The 21,103-nt window shown below is 45.4% G+C and overlaps 1 protein-coding gene across 3 annotated transcripts in view; it reads left to right on the forward strand.

The window, feature by feature from the left end:
• Positions 1 to 18,842, forward strand: part of LOC112255044 (DNA-binding protein SATB2-like) — a 55,644-nt gene extending 36,802 nt beyond the window's left edge. The window contains exons 6-12 of one of the 3 annotated variants that reach the window (XM_042314881.1): positions 276 to 378; positions 2,234 to 2,284; positions 2,407 to 2,987; positions 5,778 to 6,002; positions 6,550 to 6,714; positions 11,603 to 11,797; positions 16,979 to 18,842. In XM_042314881.1, the coding sequence (XP_042170815.1) occupies positions 276 to 378; positions 2,234 to 2,284; positions 2,407 to 2,987; positions 5,778 to 6,002; positions 6,550 to 6,714; positions 11,603 to 11,797; positions 16,979 to 17,629 (1,971 nt within the window). In that variant the 3' untranslated portion in view covers positions 17,630 to 18,842. Of the gene's footprint in view, positions 1 to 275; positions 379 to 2,233; positions 2,285 to 2,406; positions 2,988 to 5,777; positions 6,003 to 6,549; positions 6,715 to 11,602; positions 11,838 to 16,978 lie in introns of all 3 variants that reach the window. The other 2 variants (XM_042314883.1, XM_042314882.1) reach the window with 2 other exon arrangements.
• Positions 18,843 to 21,103: the final 2,261 nt, after the last annotated feature.

Below are 21,103 nucleotides of genomic sequence, written 5' to 3' on the forward strand. Positions count from 1 at the left end.
CAGTCCATACAGTATGTGACTGTGCTGTGGTGTTCCAGTCCATACAGTATGTGACTGTGTTGTGGTGCTCCAGTCCATACAGTATGTAACTGTGTTGTGGTGTTCCAGTCCATACAGTATGTGACTGTGTTGTGGTGTTCCAGTCCATACAGTATGTGACTGTGTTGTGGTGCTCCAGGTCCTTATAGGTCTAGTATTACACAGTACACATTCACTAAAACAAACACTATATTCACTCTCTCTCTCTCTCTCTCTCTCTCTCTCTCTCTCATCAGAGTATGATCTCTGCCATAGTCAACAGCTCATACTATGCCAACGTGTCCACCTCCAAGTGCCAGGAGTTTGGCCGCTGGTACAAGAAGTACAAAAGGATTCAAGGTGAGGTGTGTCCCCTCTTGGCTCCTGTAGCCTTACACACCCCACATGGACAATAATATGTCATTAGCACCTTCCACTATAACATTGCCTGTCATTGGCTGGAATCCTAACTGTAAGTCCTTGAGCTGACCCAAGTGTCGGGCCCTTCAGACCCCACCCTGATCCATGGTATTAGAGACAGCTCTATAGAGACTAGAGACCCCACCATGATGCATGGTATTAGAGACAGCTCTATAGAGACTAGAGACCCCACCATGATACATGGTATTAGAGACAGCTCTATAGAGACTAGAGACCCCACCATGATGCATGGTATTAGAGACAGCTCTATAGAGACCCCACCATGATGCATGATATTAGAGACAGCTCTATAGAGACTAGAGACCCCACCATGATGCATGGTATTAGAGACAGCTCTATAGAGACTAGAGACTCCACCATGATGCATGGTATTAGAGACAGCTCTATAGAGACTAGAGACTCCACCATGATGCATGATATTAGAGACAGCTCTATAGAGACTAGAGACCCCACCATGATGCATGGTATTAGAGACAGCTCTATAGAGACTGAGAGACTCTATAGAGACTAGAGACTCCACCATGATGCATGGTATTAGAGACAGCTCTATAGAGACTAGAGACTCCACCATGATGCATGGTATTAGAGACAGCTCTATAGAGACCCCACCATGATGCATGGTATTAGAGACAGCTCTATAGAGACTCCACCATGATGCATGGTATTAGAGACAGCTCTATAGAGACTAGAGACCCCACCATGATGCATGGTATTAGAGACAGCTCTATAGAGACCCCACCATGATGCATGGTATTAGAGACAGCTCTATAGAGACTAGAGACCCCACCATGATGCATGGTATTAGAGACAGCTCTATAGAGACCCCACCATGATGCATGGTATTAGAGACAGCTCTATAGAGACTAGAGACCCCACCATGATACATGGTATTAGAGACAGCTCTATAGAGACCCCACCATGATGCATGGTATTAGAGACAGCTCTATAGAGACCCCACCATGATGCATGGTTTACATAATCTTTTAATGTCACCCTTAAATATAGCAGAGAAAACCAAACACTGTCAGCCTCTAATCAGAAGCAGCCGCTTGCCACTCCACACTGGGAGATCCCCTTACACACACACTCAGGGAAACATCACACACACAGACACACACACGCAGGGAAACGTCACACACACACACACACACACACACACACACACACACACACACACACACACACACACACACACACACACAGACACCCAGGAGCATGGCACACACACACGCAACACATACAGAGTGCATGCACACACATGGATGCACACACACTTGGACCTCATAGCAGACCATGTACCCTCTCCTTACGCCCTCCTCCCTGTTTAACACTGTCATTCCAACATGGAGGCAGATCAAAGTTGACACCAGACCCCAAACACAGGGAGAAGTGGGAGAGGAGATAAATGGTGCCTGTGGTCTGACAGGGGAGGGGGGAAGGAGGAGGGGGGATCAGGTTCCCTACAGCCCATAGTATTAGTTCTGTTCTGTTCTGCTCTGCGGCCCCAAAAGACAAACACACTGCAGCCCTCCAGATGTTGTAAAACGGGGAATGGGACGTTCCCATTGGATTAGTTAGTTACCTCAGAACCTGATTGGAGGATCTACTTGTCAGTCTTAGGACCTTCTGTTGATGTCAAATGCATGGCTGGATGGATGGATAAATACATGGATAAAATGTAGTTGAATGCTGTGTAACCTACCTACTGTACTGTACCGTATAAGTGTATTGTTTTGTTAACCAGTCTGATATATGGCATGTGACTTCACTACAGGTGAATACCTGGAGAAGATGTGGTCAGGACGGGATAAACCTGATATTAAAGGTGAGTTGGAAAGAACGCACATTACCTGAATATATATATATATATAGTATCTGAACAGTATATAGATGGTATTGAGATCTCTTCAGACCTCCTCTCACCACCATGTCTATTTGTATCTGCAGTGGAGAGGGACAGCATGTCAGATGTATGTGGCCTGGGACAGCGCCCCCCCTCTCACCTGACCCCACCAACCCAGCTTGGTGGGTTACCCCTCAAGGTTGGACTAGGGGACCCCCAAACCCCCAGCCAGCAACAGGCCCTCCCCCACCTGTCTCAGCAGCACTCACCCCATGCCCAGCACCACCACAGCCCACCACCCAGAGGCCAGGCGCCCCCTCCCGGTCCTCCGGCCTCCCTCCAACCCTTACTGGGCCCGGGCGGTCTCCTCTCCCCCCAGCTCAGCCCTCAGATGGTCAGGCAACAACTGGCCATGGCCCACCTCATCAACCAGCAGCTAGCTGTTAGCCGCCTGCTAGCCCACCAGCACGGTCCGCAGGCCCTCCACCAGCAGCAGCACCAACAGTTTCTCAACCACCCACCCATCCCGCGCTCCGGCAAAGCCCCAGGAGGCCTCACCGATCCTGGGATGAATCCGTCGGCCGTGGAGGTCTGTCCGGACATCTACCATCAGGTCAGAGAGGAGCTGAAGAGGGCCAGCGTCTCTCAGGCTGTGTTCGCCAGGGTGGCCTTCAACCGCACACAGGTGAGACATCTACCTCCACTTCCACTTCCATTTCTAAGCACTGAAACCTCCACTTAAGTTGAATTTTCACTTAATATCCCATTGACATCAATACATCAATGCGGGTCTGATTTTTTCAGGTTCTTTGGTCCACAGCACTAAAAGATCCGGAGCCCCCTAAGCTTCTGCACATGTTTATAGTCTCTACTTTACACACAGAGAACAGGCTACTCCGAGAACAGGCTACTCCGAGAACAGGCTGCTCAGTGAACAGGCTACTCAGAGAACAGGCTACTCCGAGAACAGGCTACTCCGAGAACAGGCTGCTCAGTGAACAGGCTACTCCAAGAACAGGCTACTCCGAGAATAGGCTGCTCAGTGAACAGGCTGCTCAGTGAACAGGCTACTCAGAGAACAGGCTGCTCAGTGAACAGGCTACTCAGAGAACAGGCTACTCAGAGAACAGGCTACTCAGAGAACAGGCTACTTAGAGAACAGGCTACTCCGCGTTCAGGCTACTCCAATAACAGGCTACACAGGCCAATGGTTCTGGTGTTGTTTAATAAAGTTAGATCAAAGCAGAATCAATGACTGCCAGATCACATAATGATCACAGTATTCTACATGACATAAACCAATATAATAGCCTAGTATAACTTTACTGGAAGACAAAAAACAACAGCAAATTGTTTTCTCATGTGGCCAAAACTCAACAACACGCGCCACTGGGCAAAATACTCAGGTAGGATGGCTGCAGTTTGTTAGCACCATCTGCTCTAAGATTCGTTCACTCAGTCACACTGTAGGCTACTTCTAAACAACACAGTAGGCTACTTCTAAACAACACCGTAGGCTAATTCTAAACAACACAGTAGGCTACTTCTAAACAACACTGTAGGCTACTTCTAAACAACACAGTAGGCTACTTCTAAACAACACTGCATCACTCATCACTGAAACTGACTGAGATCAAATGTAGGCTACTCTGTAGGATACTTCTAAACAACACTGTAGGCTACCTCTAAACAACACAGTAGGCTACTTCTAACAACACTGTAGGCTACTTCTAAACAACACAGTAGGCTACTTCTAACAACCCTGTAGGCTACTTCTAAACAACACAGTAGGCTACCTCTAAACAACACAGTAGGCTACCTCTAAACAACACAGTAGGCTACTTCTAACAACACTGTAGGCTACCTCTAAACAACACAGTAGGCTACTTCTAACAACACTGTAGGCTACCTCTAAACAACACAGTAGTCTACTTCTAACAACACTGTAGGCTACTTCTAAACAACACTGTAGGCTACTTCTAAACAACACAGTAGGCTACTTCTAAACAACACTGTAGGATACTTCTAAACAACACTGTAGGCTACTTCTAAACAACACAGTAGGCTACTTCTAAACAACACTGTAGATTACTTCTAAACAACACTGTAGGCTACTTCTAACAACACTGTAGGATACTTCTAAACAACACAGTAGGATACTTCTAAACAACACAGTAGGCTACTTCTAACAACACTGTAGGCTACCTCTAAACAACACAGTAGGCTACTTCTAACAACACTGTAGGCTACCTCTAAACAACACAGTAGGCTACTTCTAACAACACTGTAGGCTACCTCTAAACAACACAGTAGTCTACTTCTAACAACACTGTAGGCTACTTCTAAACAACACTGTAGGCTACTTCTAAACAACACAGTAGGCTACTTCTAAACAACACTGTAGGATACTTCTAAACAACACAGTAGGCTACTTCTAAACAACACTGTAGGCTACTTCTAACAACACTGTAGGCTACTTCTAAACAACACAGTAGGATACTTCTAAACAACACTGTAGGCTACTTTTAAACAACACTGTAGGCTACTTCTAAACAACACTGTAGGATACTTCTAAACAACACTGTAGGCTACTTTTAAACAACACTGTAGGCTACTTCTAAACAACACTGTAGGCTACTTCTAAACAACACTGTAGGCTACTTTTAAACAACTCTGCATCACTCATCACTGAGACTGAGATCAAATGGTTACTATGCAGAATGATGCTGCATGGATGTTTCACCGGTAAAACTTGAATAATTATCATGCACTGTTGTTTTTGTCTTCCAGTGAAGTTATACTAGGCTATTATATTGAGTTCTGTAATGTAGAATACTGTGATCGTTATGGGATCTTGCCGACATTGATTCAGCTTTGATCTAACTTTATTAAACAACAACGTTCGCCAGAGTAGCTGACACACACGTGGTCTGCACATGCGCAGAAGCTTCGGGGAGCTATGGATCTTTGAGTGAAACGGACTACATATCCAGAAAAAGTGGGATCCAAGGCCAGAACTGTGACCACTGTAGCTTTTGAAGGGTCTCAGAGTTGGTTTGTCATCAGTAGAGACCTGTCTAAATCCCTAGCATGTCATATGAATGTTCTGAAAGCTCAATATAACTCCACTGCACTGATACTGACTGTTGAGACAGCCCAATACACTGACATAGGGACATTCCTACCTAAAGAGAGTGGAGTGGAGTAGAGTAGAGTAGAGTAGAGTAGAGTAGAGTAGAGTAGAGTAGAGTAGAGTAGAGTAGAGTAGAGTAGAGTAGAGTAGAGTAGAGTAGAGTAGAGTAGAGTAGAGTAGAGTAGAGTAGAGTAGAGTAGAGTAGAGTAGAGTAGAGTAGAGTAGAGTAGTGTGAGAGAGTGAGAGAGAGAGAGAGATGAAATGAGAGAATTAGAGTATGAGAGGTTACTTGGAGGGACCTTGCTAAGAGACCTGACATTTGCGCGCGTGTTTGTGTCTCAGGGCCTGCTGTCTGAGATCCTTCGTAAAGAGGAGGACCCTCGCCAGGCCTCCCAGTCACTCCTGGTCAACCTCAAAGCTATGCAGAACTTCCTGAACCTCCACGAGAGCGAACGCGACCACATTTACCAGGAGGAGCGTGAACGCAGCATGAACCCCAACCTCAACCTAGGCAACCTGACCCCAACCAATCAGAACTCCAGCTCCACTGGCCAGCGACTCACACAGGTACACATACATACCCAGGTGTCCTCATGTATGTTGAATAGGAACACTGGGGAAGAGCCACATTAGACACACATCTACAACCACACCTGGGTTTAAATAGTATTCATATTTCCTCTCTAATACTTTAGGCATTTGATTGAGCCTACATGAAGTGCCAGGGTGGGTGGGGTTTGCACTTTTGGGATTGTTGCATTGGTTCCATTGCGTCTGGAAATCTCAATGAAGTGAAGTTTAAGTATTTGAAAGAAAATAAATACTATTCGAGCCCAGGTCTGGCTACAACCCGCATCACACACAGACACACCCCTGCCAGTACAATAACAGGTAAACACTGTAGTCACATCACACACAGAAACACCCCTGCCAGTACAATAACAGGTAAACACTGTAGTCTCATCACACACAGACACACCCCTGCCAGTACACTAACAGGTAAACAAATGCAAGCAATCTCTTTAGGGACTCAGTAACCTAGACGATTCGCCAGTCTTGCTCACTAAAACCTCTCTCTTTCTTTCTCCCCCCCGCCCTCTTCTCCTCCCTGCAGCCCAAGCCCCCCCTGACCCAGGTCAGTGCTGAGCTGCCCCTGAGGATGGAGTCCCTGGTCAACATCAACATTACCTCTGGGATCTATGATGAGATCCAGCAGGAGATGAAGAGAGCCAAGGTGTCCCAGGCCCTGTTCGCCAAGGTGGCCGCCAACAAGAGCCAGGTTAGTCCACACACATACAGTATACCAGGGGTCACGAACAAGAGCCAGGTCAGTCCACACACATACAGTATACCAGGGGTCACCAACAAGAGCCAGGTCTGTCCACACACATACAGTATACCAGGGGTCACCAACAAGAGCCAGGTCAGTCCACAAGCACACAGTATTACCAGGGGTCACCAACAAGAGCCAGGTCAGTCCACAAGCATACAGTATACCAGGGGTCACCAACAAGAGCCAGGTCAGTCCACACACATACAGTATACCAGGGGTCACCAACAAGAGCCAGGTCAGCCCACACACATACAGTATACCAGGGGTCACCAACAAGAGCCAGGTCATTCCACAAGCATACAGTATACCAGGGGTCACCAACAAGAGCCAGGTCAGTACATTAGCATACAGTATACCAGGGGTCACCAACAAGAGCCAGGTCAGTCCACAAGCATACAGTATACCAGGGGTCACCAACAAGAGCCAGGTCAGTCCACACACATACAGTATACCAGGGGTCACCAACAAGAGCCAGGTCAGTCCACAAGCATACAGTATATCAGGGGTCACCAACAAGAGCCAGGTCAGTCCACACACATACAGTATACCAGGGGTCACCAACAAGAGCCAGGTCAGTACATTAGCATACAGTGTACTGTATATAAGTATATCATAACAATACCATACTCTAGTGAGAGGAGCTTAGGGGTTTTTGTTTGAAGCTACCTAGCTAAAGGTGAATTGCTGACATCCTGTGATCAGGATGCTTGTAAAATGTGTAAATATCTGTAAACAACCGTAACACACACAAACACACACACACACACACACACACTCATGTGCATGCCTATACATGCATGTAATGCACACAATCTCCCACACAATGGAGAATGTTATTTCTCCTGGGTTGATGAACTGTGGTGGATTTGATGGGAGGTAAGATCACATATCGGGGTATGTGGGCGGGGATGTCAAGCATGCGCTGGTTGTTTGGTACCACAGGCTGTGGTATCTGACTGTCAGGACCCGTGGCGTACCATCATGTCTCCGTGTGCAGATAAACAATGTGGGCGTCCAGGGCCGGGTAGAGATAAAAGAAACGTCTGTCATGCCAGCCAAAGGATCTGGCTTACGTGTGTGTGTGTGTGTTTGTGTTTGTGTGTGTGTGTGTGTGTGTGTGTGTGTGTGTGTGTGTGTGTGTGTGTGTGTGTGTGTGTGTGTGTGTGTGTGTGTGTGTGTGTGTGTGTGTGTGTGTGTGCGCGCGTGCGTGCGTGTGTGTGTGTATGAGCATGTGTGTGCTGGGTTACACTGTGGGACCTCATCAAGGACACTCCAAATGCCTACCCTCCTGAGTCCTCCACATCTGTTTCTGTTAGAGGGACAGAGCATGCGGGATGTGGTGGTACATGAAGGAGAGGGAGCAACTGGAGATAGCCATCTAGGAGAGGGAGCAACTGGAGATAGCCATCTAGGAGAGGGAGCCACTGGAGATAGCCATCTAGGAGAGGGAGCCACTGGAGATAGCCATCTAGGAGAGGGAGCCACTGGACATAGCCATCTAGGAGAGGGAGCCACTGGAGATAGCCATCTAGGAGAGGGAGCCACTGGAGATATCCATCTAGGAGAGGGAGCCACTGGAGATAGCCATCTAGGAGAGGGAGCCACTGGAGATAGCCATCTAGGAGAGGGAGCCACTGGAGATAGCCATCTAGGAGAGGGAGCCACTGGAGATAGCCATCTAGGAGAGGGAGCCACTGGAGATAGCCATCTAGGAGAGGGAGCCACTGGAGATAGCCATCTAGGAGAGGGAGCCACTGGAGATAGCCATCTAGGAGAGGGAGCCACTGGAGATAGCCATCCAGACTTGGTTTCCTCTATCGTAATCGCTCCTCTTTCACCCCAGCTGCCAAACTAACCCTGATTCAGATGACCATCCTACCCATGCTAGATTACGGAGACATACTTTATAGATGGGCAGGTAAGGGTGCTCTCGAGCAGCTAGATGTTCTTTATCAATCGGCCATCAGATTTGCTACCAATGCTCCTTATAGGACACATCACTGCACTCTGTACTCCTCTGTAAACTGGTCATCTCTGTATACCCGTCGCAAGACCCACTGGTTGATGCTTATTTATAAAACCCTCTTAGGCCTCACTCCCCCCTATCTGAGATATCTACTGCAGCCCTCATCCTCCACATACAACACCCGTTCTGCCAGTCACATTCTGTTAAAGGTCCCCAAAGCACACACATCCCTGAGTCGCTCCTCTTTTCAGTTCACTGCAGCTAGCGACTGGAACGAGCTGCAACAAACACTCAAACTGGACAATCATGGACACTTACTGACAGTTGTGGCTGCTTTGTGTGATGTATTGTTGTCTCTACCTTCTTGACCTTTGTGCTGTTGTCTGTGCCCAATAATGTTTGTACCATGTTTTGTGCTGCTACCATGTTGTTTTGCTACCGTGTTGTACTCATGTTGTGTTTCTACCATGCTGTGTTGTCATGTGTTGCTGCCTTGCTATGTTGTTGTCTTAGGTCTCTCTTTATGTAGTGTTGTGTTGCTACCATGCTGTGTTGTCATGTGTTGCTGCCTTGCTATGCTGTTGTCTTAGGTCTTTCTTTATGTAGTGTTGTGTTTCTACCATGCTGTGTTGTCATGTGTTGCTGCCTTGCTATGTTGTTGTCTTAGGTCTTTCTTTATGTAGTGTTGTGTTGCTGCCTTGCTATGTTGTTGTCTTAGGTCTTTCTTTATGTAGTGTTGTGTTGCTGCCTTGCTATGTTGTTGTCTTAGGTCTCTCTTTATGTAGTGTTGTGTTTCTACCATGCTGTGTTGTCATGTGTTGCTGCCTTGCTATGTTGTTGTCTTAGGTCTTTCTTTATGTAGTGTTGTGTTGCTGCCTTGCTATGCTGTTGTCTTAGGTCTCTCTTTATGTAGTGTTGTGTTGCTGCCTTGCTATGTTGTTGTCTTAGGTCTTTATGTAGTGTTGTGTTGCTGCCTTGCTATGTTGTTGTCTTAGGTCTCTCTTTATGTAGTGTTGTGTTGCTACCATGCTGTGTTGTCATGTGTTGCTGCCTTGCTATGTTGTTGTCTTAGGTCTCTCTTTATGTAGTGTTGTGTTTCTACCATGCTGTGTTGTCATGTGTTGCTGCCTTGCTATGTTGTTGTCTTAGGTCTCTCTTTATGTAGTGTTGTGTTTCTACCATGCTGTGTTGCCATGTGTTGCTGCCTTGCTATGCTGTTGTCTTAGGTCTTTCTTTATGTAGTGTTGTGTCTCTCTTGTAATGATGTGTGTTTTGTCCTATATTTATTTATGTTATTTTTTATTTTTAATCCCCAAAGGAGGTCATTTGCCTTCTGGTAGGCTGTCATTGTAAATAAGAATTGGTTCTTAACTGACTTACCTAGTTAAATAAAGGTTAAATAAAAATATTAAAAAGATCTAGGAGCCACTGGAAATGGCCATCTAGGAGAGGGAGCCACTGGAGATAGCCATCTAGGAGAGGGAGCCACTGGAAATGGCCATCTAGGAGAGGGGTGGCTTGGGATATGTTATGATGTCTGTGTACAGCTCATCAGAATCCTCTCGGTTTGGGTTAGTGTCAGAGACAGATGGTGATTCATCTTTGGTTCGCTGTCTTTGTATGACTGGTATTTGACAAGAGAGAATGGTTTGACCTGTGAAGTCTTTTGGTCTGAGGGTTGTACAGAGAGATCACATGATCACGGCTGGTCTGAGGGTTGTACAGAGAGATCACATGATCACGGCTGGTCTGAGGGTTGTACAGAGAGATCACATGATCATGGCTGGTCTGAGGGTTGTACAGAGAGATCACATGATCATGGCTGGTCTGATGTTTGTACAGAGAGATCACATGATCACGGCTGGTCTGAGGGTTGTACAGAGAGATCACATGATCACGGCTGGTCTGAGGGTTGTACAGAGAGATCACATGATCACGGCTGGTCTGAGGGTTGTACAGAGAGATCACATGATCACGGCTGGTCTGAGGGTTGTACAGAGAGATCACATGATCACGGCTGGTCTGAGGGTTGTACAGAGATCACATGATCACGGCTGGTCTGAGAGTTGTACAGAGAGATCACATGATCACGGCTGGTCTGAGGGTTGTACAGAGAGATCACATGATTAAGGCTGGACTGAGGGTTGTACAGAGAGATCACATGATCACGGCTGGTCTGAGGGTTGTACAGAGATCACATGATCACGGCTGGTCTGAGGGTTGTACAGAGAGATCACATGATTAAGGCTGGACTGAGGGTTGTACAGAGAGATCACATGATTAAGGCGTGAGGATTCTTGAGGAAGACATAAATAGACTGCTGTTGTTCTGGGTGGTTTTTAGATTGGACGATCTAAGAAGTGAATTATAGAATAGAAAAAACTAGGTTGTGTGTGTGTGTTTTTTTCACACACGTTAGTGTGGTGTGTGTAAACACGTGTGAGATACAGGCTTGTGTGTCTCTGTGTGTGCGCCACTGCTGGTCAGGGGGTAGGGTCTCCTACAGGCCTGGCTCTGTGAGGGGTCATGGCTCAGTGACCCCATCTGGCCATGGCCTTCTCTGGAGAGACGGCTGGAGGGAGGGAGAGAAAAAGCCCTGATCAGGTAATGAACACTGGGTGCTGGAGGAGGCTGTGTACAAACAACAGCTGGTGTCAGTGCCTGGGCCAGTCTAGCAGAGATAATCACATCTCTCTCTCTCAGCACCACATCACTTTCATCTGGAACTTGTCTTTTGCTAGTTTTCCCCCAACCTGTTCTTTCATGTCTCTCCCCTCTCCATCCCCTTGTCCTGTCTCTCTTTCTCCATTTCCTCTGTCACTCTAGTGCTGTATGTTAAATGACCTGTCATCACTCCCTCTCTGTCAGGGCTGGCTGTGTGAGCTGCTGCGTTGGAAGGAGAACCCCAACCCAGACAACCGGACTCTGTGGGAGAACCTGTGTACCATTAGAAGGTTCCTGACCCTGTCCCAGGCTGAGAGGGACATGGTGTATGAAGAGGAGTCCAAGCACCACTACAGTGAGAGGCTTCACACTGTCCTCCACATGTCTCCAGAGACCCAGGTGAGACTCCACTGTCCTCCACATGTCTCCAGAGACCCAGGTGAGACTCCACTGTCCTCCACATGTCTCCAGAAACCCAGGTGAGAGACTCCACTGTCCTCCACATGTCTCCAGAAACCCAGGTGAGAGACTCCACTGTCCTCCACATGTCTCCAGAAACCCAGGTGAGAGACTCCACTGTCCCACACATGTCTCCAGAACCACAGGTGAGAGACTCCACTGTCCTCCAAATGTCTCCAGAAACCCAGGTGAGAGACTCCACTGTCCCACACATGTCTCCAGAACCACAGGTGAGAGACTCCACTGTCCCACACATGTCTCCAGAACCACAGGTGAGAGACTCCACTGTCCTCCACATGTCTCCAGAAACCCAGGTGAGAGACTCCACTGTCCTCCACATGTCTCCAGAAACCCAGGTGAGAGACTCCACTGTCCTCCACATGTCTCCAGAACCACAGGTGAGAGACTCCACTGTCCTCCACATGTCTCCAGAACCACAGGTGAGAGACTCCACTGTCCTCCACATGTCTCCAGAAACCCAGGTGAGAGGCCCGAGGGGAGAGGGGTCATCCCTGGCAAATACCTCACTGGTATACGGCTTGGACTCCCCCACAAATTACATATTGGACACAATTGCAGCCGAAACTACAAACATAGAGTGTTCCCACAAAAAGCAAAGACTCTTCGCCTCAGTCCCTCAAAACAATTGTAGACAGATGTGAGGTGTACGTTGTGTGCTGTTCAGTTTAACCATAAGCTTGTTGTATGTTAGAAGGACACTTGTCTGAAAGGGCCTGAACCAGTCCATCTTTCTATTCTCTCTCTCTTTCTTCTTTTAATAAATAAGCATCTTGGGAAGGATGTTGTGGTCACACCATGAACACATTCCTTCACTGCTCTCCTAGAATGTCTGAGACCAAAGCAGGGACATAAATCTGCTAAAAATACCAGCCTCATCTTCACTGATGGCGCCTAGCGAGGAGAGAGAGGGGGGGAAGCAGGAAAGGAGAAGGAGAGTGGGGGTGGATGGTAGGAGAAGTGGTAATGTTACCCGTAAGGTAATGGAGAGAGAGAACAAGGGAGAGAGAGAAACAGGGAGAGAGACAGAGAGAGAGACAGAGAGAGAGAAACAGGGAGAGAGACAGAGAGAGACAGAGAGAGAGAAACAGGGAGAGAGACAGAGAGAGAGACAGACAGAGAGAGAGAGAGAGAGAAACAGGGAGAGAGACAGAGAGAGAGACAGAGAGAGAGAGAGAGATAGGCAGAGATCAAGATGAGAGTGACAGACAGACAGACAGACAGACAGACAGACAGACAGACAGACAGACAGACAGACAGACAGACAGACAGACAGACAGACAGACAGACAGACAGAGACATAGTTAGACAGTTGATGAATGTATAAGAGAGAGAATAGTGATGTTGATCTCTCTGTAGGCACCATAAAGATCCTATAAAATGGTAGATATCATTCTGTGGTAAACACTGGCAGCTCCAGACATACTGGGTGGTCCTGTAGATGTGTCTATCTCAGCATTACATGGGGCTGCTTGCTGCTGCTGCTGTCATTCTGGATGCTTTGCTCTTATCCCCATGGGTCACCCTCCCTCTGACCCAGAACCCCACCATGTCTGTACTGTACCCTTCCACACACCCCCGGGCTCCACCACACACCACACATGTGTCCCAGCTGTGCTACACACACACACACACACACACACACACACACTAATTTAAGAACACACACTCTCACTCACAAACACACTGACAATAAATGACTCATAACAGCCCTCTCTGGTGTAGAGTGGAGGTGAAGTCATGCAGAAAGCTGACTTCTAATCATGACATATTAATTAGCATGTTAGCAGGGTCTCAGAGGGCCTGTACCCTGATGAGGACCCTCTTTAACCAGGACAGCTACATTATTCAGGGTCTGTCTGTACCCCGATGATGACCCTCTCTAACCAGGACAGCTACATTATTCAGGGTCTGTCTGTACCCTAATGAGACCCTCTCTAACCAGGACAGCTACATTATTCAGGGTCTCTATCATTCTTTCATCCTCTCCTCACAGATGATTTACTTTTCTTGATGAGACTCATTTCCTCCAGAGTGTTGCTGCATCCATAATGTGACAACAGAGAAACAAAGAACCAGAAATATTTGAGTGATGTTGTGTGTTCTGATGTTGGGTTGGATTTAGAGTTATGATATTTTAGTGATGTTGTGTGTTCTGATGTTGGGTTGGATTTAGAGTTATGATGTTTTAGTGATGTTGTGTGTTCTGATGTTGGTTTGGATTTAGAGTTATGATATTTTAGTGATGTTGTGTGTTCTGATGTTGGGTTGGATTTAGAGTTATGATGTTTTAGTGATGTTGTGTGTTCTGATGTTGGGTTGGATTTAGAGTTATGATGTTTTAGTGATGTTGTGTGTTCTGATGTTGGGTTGGATTTAGAGTTATGATATTTTAGTGATGTTGTGTGTTCTGATGTTGGGTTGGATTTAGAGTTATGATGTTTTAGTGATGTTGTGTGTTCTGATGTTGGTTTGGATTTAGAGTTATGATATTTTAGTGATGTTGTGTGTTCTGATGTTGGGTTGGATTTAGAGTTATGATGTTTTAGTGATGTTGTGTGTTCTGTTGTTGGGTTGGATTTAGAGTTAAGACATTTTAGTCATCCACTTCCAGTCAGTCTCCTTTAAAGGGGCAATCTGCAGTTGCTTGACTTTTAAATCAATGATATTTACTCATTGATTCTTGAAGAATATAACTTAGAAATGCCTCATGAGCTCAGTTCAACTGTTGTCCCCCGTCAGAACACAGAATATAAGCTTATTTTACTCCAATGTTTTTAAGCAATGTACATGTCATGTAAATCGCCTCAACACATGGTTAAAACGATCATTTTGATATCATGGATGGTCAGTCCTTGCATCCATAGCTCTCTCTCTCTCTATGAATTTGAGAGTGGTAACATTTCAACAGCCCCGTCCCTCAGCTTGTTACCCAAACTTCAGATTGCCCCTTTATGACATCAGAAATAGACAAGGAGGCATAAAAGAAGGAGCCCACACATTTCCTGAAGACCAAAAGGCCTTCTCTCACCAACCCACCAAAGAGCATTTAGAAATACTCAATGGTCTGGCCTAACCTCAATATTATTTGAAACATACCATGTTATTATTGAAGGGGGAAAAATAATTACTATTATCTTTATTTAGGTCCTTTAATTTTCCCGGACCACAGATTTATGGGCGCAGCATTCCAGTATTTGGGCGTTCAGGCACCCCGCCCTTCTAATAGCCCCAGGAGAGGGGAATGTGATGGGCCTGGGACTGGGACCTCTCTGTCTGGTCAATGGGATCTCAGCTCCAGTACCACATGTTCCAACTAACCCCCTAGGATGTTAATGGGCTGCCACTAAGAGGGGGGAGTCTATCCTATTCCTTAGGGAACCACTATCTGCTGCTGTTGTTGTTTATGAGCTACTAGGGAACTCTCTGGTCTATGGGATCTCTGTTATAGTACAACTAACCCCCTAGAAAGTAAATGAAATGAGTTACCTCTAAGGGGGAAGTGTATCCTATGTTTAGGTGAACTTCTTCTACTGTCTCTGTTGTTGTTGTTGAGTTTTTCAGTTTATTATATGAATGTGCATATTGTGTTGTCAGACTTAGTTAGAGAATGAACTGGTTATTACTTAGAGTATAGACTGGTTATTACTTATAGTATAGACTGATTATTACTTAGAGTATAGACTGGTTATTACTTAGAGTATAGACTGATTATTACTTATAGTATAGACTGATTATTACTTATAGTATAGACTGATTATTACTTAGAGTATAGACGGATTATTACTTAGAGTATAGACTGGTTATTACTTAGAGTATAGACTGATTATTACTTAGAGTATAGACTGATTATTACTTAGAGTATAGACTGGTTATTACTTAGAGTATAGACTGATTATTACTTAGAGAATAGACTGGTTATTATTTAGAGTATAGACTGATTATTACTTAGAGTATAGACTGATTATTACTTAGAGAATAGACTGATTATTACTTAGAGTATGTTGACTGATTATTACTTAGAGAATAGACTGATTATTACTTAGAGTATAGACTGATTATTACTTAGAGTATAGACTGGTTATTACTTAGAGTATAGACTGATTATTACTTAGAGTATAGACTGATTATTACTTAGAGTATAGACTGGTTATTACTTAGAGAATAGACTGATTATTACTTAGAGAATAGACTGATTATTACTTAGAGAATAGACTGATTATTACTTAGAGTATGTTGACTGATTATTACTTAGAGTATAGACTGATTATTACTTAGAGTATAGACTGGTTCTTACTTAGAGTATGTTGACTGATTATTTCTTAGAAAATAGACTGGTTATTACTTATAGTATAGACTGATTATTACTTAGAGTATGTTGACTGATTATTTCTTAGAAAATAGACTGATTATTACTTACAGTATAGACTGATTATTACTTAAAGTATAGACAGATTATTACTTAGAGTATAGACTGATTATTACTTAGAGTATAGACTGGTTCTTACTTAGAGTATGTTGACTGATTATTTCTTAGAAAATAGACTGATTTTTACTTAGAGTATAGACTGATTATTACTTAGAGAATAGACTGGTTATTACTTAGAGTATAGACTGATTATTACTTAGAGTATAGACTGATTATTACTTAGAGAATAGACTGATTATTACTTAGAGTATGTTGACTGATTATTACTTAGAGAATAGACAGATTTTTACTTAGAGAATAGACTGATTATTACTTAGAGAATAGACTGATTATTACTTAGAGTATGTTGACTGATTATTACTTAGAGAATAGACAGATTTTTACTTAGAGAATAGACTGATTATTACTTAGAGAATAGACTGGTTATTACTTAGAGTATAGACTGATTATTACTTAGAGTATAGACTGATTATTACTTAGAGTATAGACTGATTATTACTTAGAGTATGTTGACTGATTATTTCTTAGAAAATAGACTGATTTTTACTTAGAGTATAGACTGATTATTACTTAGAGAATAGACTGATTATTACTTAGAGTCTGTGGACTGATTTCCTATGTTGACAGTCGGCTCTGATGGGATTCAACATGACACCTCCTCTTTTTCTCCACAGGCACTGCACAGGCAGCCCTTACCTCCAAGGAAGGCCCCATCCCCATCTCCCATGCGGGACCCATCCCCTCTCCCCACCCCCACACCTGGCCCCAGGGGCCACAACTCGGATGGGACTGGAGGCAAGGACAACGGCAGCGTGAGTGGCGGGTCCAGAAAGCTGCGGTCGCGGACCCGGATCTCCCTGGAGGCTCTGGCCATCCTGCAGAGCTTCATCGGTGACGTGGGCCTCTACCCTGACCAGGAGGCTATCCACACCCTGTCGGCCCAGCTGGACCTTCCTAAGCACACCCTGGTCAAGTTCTTCCAGAACCAGCGCTACCACATCAAGCACCACAACAGCACCACCCAGATGAGCAATGCAGGGGAGGAGAGGGACGGCGAGGGGGTGGAAGGGACTGAGTACCGCGACGGGGAGCTGCTCTCTGAGTCGGAGGGATCAGACGTCGCCGAGTCCAGCGAGGACGGGTGGGGGGGTTCCGAGGAGACTGACAGAATGGAGGGAAGAGGAGGAGAAAGAGAAAGAGGAGTAGGAGGAATGGAGGGAGAGGAGGAGAAGGACAATGGAAAAGCCTCAGGCCCCTGGCCCACCTCCTTACCCCCCTATACATCCCCAAAGAGTCCCAATGACTCTGGAGAGCACCATAGATAACCCCCTCGGGCCATGGAGGAGGGAACGACAGACAGACAAGCCCAGGACAGAGGGATGGAGGGATGACGACACAGATAGAACAGAGGGGAGAACGTATGGACGGATGAGGAAAGGATGAGGAAAGAACGTGTCTGGTACTGAAGACATTGAGGATGGCTTTAAGTAGAGGAGAGTCCTACCACACCACAGTGGATGTTGGTACAGGTCAGGATCTATGGAGGTAGGCAGGCAGGGATGGTGAAAAGACAACAGAGTACCTCAGAATGAGAGAAGAGATGCACTCTGGGTAATGGAGTCATAGACAATGACAGGCTGCTGTAAGAACATGATTCATTGTTTAGAAAATGAAAATGTTTTCATTTATTAAATGGGCATATCCACAAGGATGATTAAAACCAAGGCCCCAGTTATGAGTTTCATCACAGAGTCTGTCGTTATTTTCTTAGAGCAGCGCCCTGAGATACTGTACAGGACGTGAACAGTTTGTTCTGATTGATTATCCTATGAACGTTCCCATAATGTCTGGGAAATCCTTGCATTGGCTGTGTGTAATGCATTCACTCTCCCTTAACATCGACAAATCGTTCCCATTTCACCAACCTAGCAGCACTTAAATCAAAACCATATTTAATGTTATTGTAATAATCTTAACTTTATTGTCCTCATTATGGCTGTTATTCATATTTTCTATTTGATATCGGTGAAGATGTGTTGCTTTCTGTGTGTGAGATACATTCACAAAGTGTCTCATAGTAGGAGTGCTGATCTCGGATCAGTTTAGCCTTTTACATTATAATGAATAAGATTACATGGACAGGGGGGACCTGATCCTAGATCAGCACTCTGAGTTGTTTTATGAAGACGGGCCATCGTGAGGGAGAAGAAGACTTTCAAATGAAGTTGTTACTGAACTGAGTGTACATCTCCAGATGTACTGTATGTTGATCAGTGATCTGCTTACTGTTTCCAAAACAAACAGTGACCAATAAATGAACTTCTGAAAACAATTGTTGCCAGGTGAAAACTAATGTTGAATCTCCTTTTTCAAACTGGCTACAATCAGCATCTGAATGGTTAATGAGTAAGTGTGGGTGAGGGCTAGATTCATGATATTACCCTCTTTGAGGTGAGGAATGACAAACTGAAATGACATTCTCACATATTAGATGGAAATTAGTTGCAATCTGAACATAATAAATATAATATTGACTTATCTGAGCCACGGGTACACTCCAACATTTAGACATATTTTACAAACAAAGCAAGTGAGTCTGTCAGATCAGAGGCAGTAGAGAAGACCAGGGATGTTCTCTGTTTAGTGAGTCTGTCAGATCAGAGGCAGTAGAGAAGACCAGGGATGTTCTCTGTTTAGTGAGTCTGCCAGATCAGAGGCAGTAGAGAAGACCAGGGATGTTCTCTGTTTAGTGAGTCTGCCAGATCAGAGGCAGTAGAGATGACCAGGGATGTTCTCTGTTTAGTGAGTCTGTCAGATCAGAGGCAGTAGAGAAGACCAGGGATGTTCTCTGTTTAGTGAGTCTGTCAGATCAGAGGCAGTAGAGATGACCAGGGATGTTCTCTGTTTAGTGAGTCTACCAGATCAGAGGCAGTAGAGAAGACCAGGGATGTTCTCTGTTTAGTGAGTCTGCCAGATCAGAGGCAGTAGAGAAGACCAGGGATGTTCTCTGTTTAGTGAGTCTGCCAGATCAGAGGCAGTAGAGAAGACCAGGGATGTTCTCTGTTTAGTGAGTCTGCCAGATCAGAGGCAGTAGAGAAGACCAGGGATGTTCTCTGTTTAGTGAGTCTGCCAGATCAGAGGCAGTAGAGATGACCAGGGATGTTCTCTGTTTAGTGAGTCTGCCAGATCAGAGGCAGTAGAGAAGACCAGGGATGTTCTCTGTTTAGTGAGTCTGCCAGATCAGAGGCAGTAGAGATGACCAGGGATGTTCTCTGTTTAGTGAGTCTGTCAGATCAGAGGCAGTAGAGATGACCAGGGATGTTCTCTGTTTAGTGAGTCTGCCAGATCAGAGGCAGGAGAGATGACCAGGGATGTTCTCTGTTTAGTGAGTCTGCCAGATCAGAGGCAGTAGAGATGACCAGGGATGTTCTCTGTTTAGTGAGTCTGCCAGATCAGAGGCAGTAGAGATGACCAGGGATGTTCTCTGTTTAGTGAGTCTGCCAGATCAGAGGCAGTAGAGATGACCAGGGATGTTCTCTGTTTAGTGAGTCTGCCAGATCAGAGGCAGTAGAGATGACCAGGGATGTTCTCTGTTTAGTGAGTCTGCCAGATCAGAGGCAGTAGAGAGACCAGGGATGTTCTCTGTTTAGTGAGTCTGCCAGATCAGAGGCAGTAGAGATGACCAGGGATGTTCTCTGTTTAGTGAGTCTGCCAGATCAGAGGCAGGAGAGATGACCAGGGATGTTCTCTGTTTAGTGAGTCTGCCAGATCAGAGGCAGTAGAGATGACCAGGGATGTTCTCTGTTTAGTGAGTCTGCCAAATCAGAGGCAGTAGAGATGACCAGGGATGTTCTCTGTTTAGTGAGTCCACCAGATCAGAGGCAGTAGAGATGACCAGGGATGTTCTCTGTTTAGTGAGTCCACCAGATCAGAGGCAGTAGAGATGACCAGGGATGTTCGGTTGATAAGTGCATGAATTTGACTATTTTCCTGTCCTGCTAATTCAAAATGTATCGAGTACTTTTGGGTGTCAAAGAAAATATCTGGTGTAAAAAGTACAATATTTTCTTAAAGGAATATAGTGAAGTAAATGTAAAAGTAGTCAAAAATATAAATAGTAAAGTACAGGTACCCCAAAAAACTACTTACGTAGTACTTTAAAGTATTTTTACTTCAGTACTTTACACCATTGGGTGTGAGCATGCAGGTCTGGTCAGAGGAGATGTAGTCATTGTTTGTGTTTGTCTGTAAGTTGTTGTTGGTATGTATTAGTTTGTATCTGGAGGGGAAAAAGAGACATGTCAGTGGTGTTAGAGAGACAGCACCTCACCCAGAGAGCTGTACATGTCAGTGGTGTTAGACAGACAGAACCTCACCCAGAGAGCTGTACATGTCAGTGGTGTTAGACAGACAGCACCTCACCCAGAGAGCTGTACATGTCAGTGGTGTTAGACAGACAGAACCTCACCCAGAGAGCTGTACATGTCAGGTGGTTAGACAGATAGAACCTCACCCAGGAGCTGTACATGTCAGTGGTGTTAGACAGACAGAACCTCACCCAGAGAGCTGTACATGTCAGTGGTGTTAGACAGACAGAACCTCACCCAGAGAGCTGTACATGTCAGTGGTGTTAGACAGACAGCACCTCACCCAGAGAGCTGTACATGTCAGTGGTGTTAGACAGACAGAACCTCACCCAGAGAACTGTACATGTCAGTGTGGTTAGACAGACAGAACCTCACCCAGAGAACTGTACATGTCAGTGTGGTTAGACAGACAGAACCTCACCCAGAGAGCTG

Source organism: Oncorhynchus tshawytscha, unplaced genomic scaffold (genome assembly GCF_018296145.1).
Source record: "Oncorhynchus tshawytscha isolate Ot180627B unplaced genomic scaffold, Otsh_v2.0 Un_contig_2569_pilon_pilon, whole genome shotgun sequence".
Classification (NCBI taxonomy): Eukaryota; Metazoa; Chordata; class Actinopteri; order Salmoniformes; family Salmonidae; genus Oncorhynchus; species Oncorhynchus tshawytscha.